We start from the raw sequence: 3,867 nt of genomic DNA on the forward strand, positions 1-3,867 counted from the left end.
ATCATTTAAAAATAAACACTTGTGTGTTTGTTTTGGGTAATTTCCTAGGAATAGAGTTGCTGGGTTTAAAAGTTTGATAGGTAACACCAAAATGCTGTTAGAAAAAAGGCAAGCTAATTTACTCACTCAACCAACAGTTTATAACAATGCTTAGTATAAATGTTTGTATTTTTACCAAGTTGGGGGACATAGGACAATTTCTTGTTTTAACCAGAATTTCTCCCTTCCTGAGGTTAAACATCTTTTCCCATGCTTACTAGCCATTTATATTGCTCGATGATTTAACCTAATCTGTTGCCCAGTTCCTAGAGTTCCTGGTTATTTTTTTTTGGGGGGGGGAGACTGGTCATGGGGCTTGAACTCTGGGCCTGGGCACTGTCCCTCAGCTCTTCAGCTCAAGGTGAGTGCTCTATCGCTTGAGCCACAGCGCCACTTCCGGTTTTCTAGTGGTTTATTTGAGATAAAGAGTCTCAAGGACTTTCCTGCCCGGGGCTGGCTTGGGTCCGGATCCTCAGATCTCAGCCTCCTGAGTAGCGCCCAGCTCTATTATTAAACAGTAGATATAGGGAAATCAGAGCTTCATCACCTATTTTACCACAAAGTATTTTCCTTTTACTTTATTCATATTTTGCTTGTTTTTGCGGACAGTGTTGTTATGTAGCTGGCCTCAAACTCACAATCCTCCTGCACTGACCTCCCAGGGGCTACAGTCACAGCTGGGTGACACTGCGCCTGGCTTTATGGTATCTTTTATAGTTAAATGAACCATCTTCCAATCTTCCTCTAGAACATCTTGGTTTGGCATGAAGATAATAAAAAAGAAAATGCCAATGCTGATTCTAGGAGTTTACTCTTAATGTACACATGTATACTTTTGATCAGTGTAGAATCTAGGGCATTCCACATGGTTGCTCAGCGAGCACTCTACCACTAGAGCCATGTCCTCCAGCTGGCCTTTTTTTTTTGGGTCCAGTCGTGGGGCCTGATCTCTGGGCTTTGGTGCTGTCCCTCAGCTCTTCAGCTCAAGGCTAGCGCTCTACCACTTGAGCCACAGTGCCACTTCCGGCTTTTTCTTTTTGCTTATGTGGTGCTGAGGAATCGAACCCAGGGCCTCATGCATGCAAGGCAAGCGCTCTACCACTGAGCCACCTTCCCAGTCCCTCCAACTGGCCTTTTTGGGATGAGAGTCTCACAGCCTCTCCTTCTCAGGCTGGCTTTGGACTGCAGTCCTCCAGACCTGTCTCCTGAGTGACTAGGATTATAGGCATGAGCCACTGGTACTCACCTTGATTTGAAACTTTTTTTTGTCGGTTGTGGTGTTTGAACTCTGGGCCTGGGTGCTGTCCCTCAGCTCTTCAAGGTTATTGCTCTACCACTTGAGGCAGACCATCACTTCCAGTTTTCTGAGTGTTTTATTGGAGATAAGAGTTTCATGGGGGGCTGGGAAGGTGGCTCAGTGGTAGAGCACTTGCCTTGCATGCATGAGGCCCTGGGTTCGATTCCTCAGCCCACATAAGCAAAAAGAAAAAAGCCAGAAGTAGCGCTGTGGCTCAAGTGGTAGAGCGCTAGCCTTGAGCTGAAGAGCTGAGGGACAGTGCGCAGGCCCAGAGTTCAGGCCCCATGACAGGACCCAAACAAACAAAAAAAAGAGTTTCATGGACTTTTTCTGCCTGGACTGGCTTTGAACCATGATCCTCAGATCTCAGCCTCCTGAGTAGTTAGGATTACAGGTGTGAGCCACCAGTGCCCAGCTGAAACTAACTTTTTTTAATCTGAAATTTAAGAAATTCTACAATTAGGAACTAAAGGTGTGGTTCAAATGGTAGAGCTCTAGCTATAAGCAGAGAGAGAGAGAGAAAGAGAGATATAGAGAAAGAACAAACTTGCCCAGAGTTCAAGCCCCCCAGTACATTTTTGTGACAGTACTGGCACCAAAAAACAAAAACAAAAAAAATTCTTTAATCAAAGCATGATGGATCTTTTTTTTAAGAAAAGTGACTCACCATGACTTTTCAACAACCAGAGAAGGGTTGCAGTAACAGTAAACTAACAAGGAAACTTGCTAACCTTGAAAAGTGCATCTTTCAGACTCCGTAAAGTTGTTCCAAGCTGTAAATCTTTTGCAGAACTAAACCAGTCAAGAAGTACCACATAATCCACATTTCCCCTTTTCATCCATGTGTCCTTTGAATCATCCGGGAGGTTTGCTTCAATCCGACTAGCAGTGACTCTGAAATGTATTCATATTTGTATAGAGTTGACAAAAGATCCTAGTATATGAATATAAGACATTGAGTTTGTTTTATAGTCTGTACCATGCCACAGCAAACTTTTTATTTTATTGCTAGTCATGGGGCTTGAACTCTGGGCCTGGGCACTGTCCCTCAGCTCTTCAGATCAAGGCAAGTGCTCCACCATTTGAGCCACAGTGCCACTTCCAGTTTTCTGGTGGTTAATTGAGAGGAGTCTGACGGCCTTTCCTGCCCAAGCTGGCTTTGAATCGTGATTCTCAGATCTGAGCTTCCTGAGTAGCTAGGATTACAGGCGTGAGCCACCAGTGCCTGTCTGACAGAGCAAACTTTAAGTAGAATATTTTATCAAGTAGGACTGCATATTATAATAATGAATGGCTAAACATTCAACACTTTTGCTACTGTAGGCTGAAAAATGGTTTGCAACGGAAAGAAATGGGCTCACAATTCTGACTCCTTTAAGAAAGGGGAGGGGAGAGAAGCCAAAGCAGAAAAACAAAGGAAGTCATCCAGGTCCAAATGTAAACAGCTGGGGTAACGTCACTCAGATTTCCACTTACTTATACACACAATCAATACACAGCATAATGTGTCTTTCATAGACGCATGGCAGTTGACTGGTGCCAGACACTGTGTGAGGTGCCTTCCCCTCAGTAATCAGTCCTGGCGGGCTCTCATTATCCCCCACTTCACATACCAAGGAGGAAACTAGGGCACAGTGACACTGCTCCAGTTACAGATGGCCAAAGCGCAGGCGATTTGAGCACAGGCGATCTGGCTCACATCTATGCTCTTACCTACACGGTTGCTGATGGTACCAACTCTGAATAATACCAATCTACATCAAAGCAGGCTCATCATTTCATGTTTTTTTTTTGGTCATGGGGCTTGAACTCTGGGCCTGGGCACTGTCCCTCAGCTCTTCAGCTCAAGGACAGTGCTCCACAGCTTGAGCCACAGCACCATTTCCGATTTTCTGGTGATTTACTGGCGATAAGAGTGTCATGGACTTTCATGCCCAAGCTGGCTTTGAATCGCAATCCTCAGATCTCAGCCTCCTGAGTAGCTAGGATTACAGGTGTGAGCCAGCAATGCCCAGCTCTATGATTATTCTCCTTTATCTTCTCTAGAGTTGCTAGTAACTCTATGAGGCTTCCAGCCCTACACACAGGGGATACTCTAGAGTGCTCTCTGATGTCACCCTGCCCTGTCTGCCTATGCAAACAAAAGCGCCACTGAGTCAACACTGTGTTATTTGCTCACTGATTTAGCCTCCCCCCCCCCACATAACTCAGCCTGAGTAAATATTTGTAGGCCAAGTGAATCAATGAGTAATAAAGATTCAGTCCTCCAAGTAAGAAGTACACTATTCCCAGGCAAAGAACTTAACATAGGCAGGCATTTGATACTTAACTGATAATACTGCAAGCTGAGCAGGACTAGTGAAACTTTTTCTTTTTTTATTTGGGTCCGGTCGTGGGGCCTGAACTCTGGGCCTGGGCGCTGTCCCTCAGCTCTTTAGCTCAAGGCTAGTGCTCTACCACTTGAGCCACAGCGCCACTTCCGGCTTTTTTCTTTTTGCTTATGTGGTGCTGAGGAATCGAACCCAGGGCCT

The 3,867-nt window shown here is 45.2% G+C and overlaps 1 protein-coding gene across 1 annotated transcript in view; it reads right to left on the minus strand.

Moving 5' to 3' along the window:
- Usp8 (ubiquitin specific peptidase 8) overlaps positions 1-3,867 on the minus strand; it is a 54,429-nt gene that overhangs the window by 19,254 nt on the left and 31,308 nt on the right. The window contains exon 7 of the mRNA XM_013009959.1: positions 2,060-2,230. Within this exon, the coding sequence (XP_012865413.1) occupies positions 2,060-2,230 (171 nt within the window). The remainder of the gene's footprint in view (positions 1-2,059; positions 2,231-3,867) is intronic.

The sequence above is a fragment of the Dipodomys ordii genome, unplaced genomic scaffold (assembly GCF_000151885.1).
Source record: "Dipodomys ordii isolate 6190 unplaced genomic scaffold, Dord_2.0 Scaffold11, whole genome shotgun sequence".
Lineage (NCBI taxonomy): Eukaryota > Metazoa > Chordata > Mammalia > Rodentia > Heteromyidae > Dipodomys > Dipodomys ordii.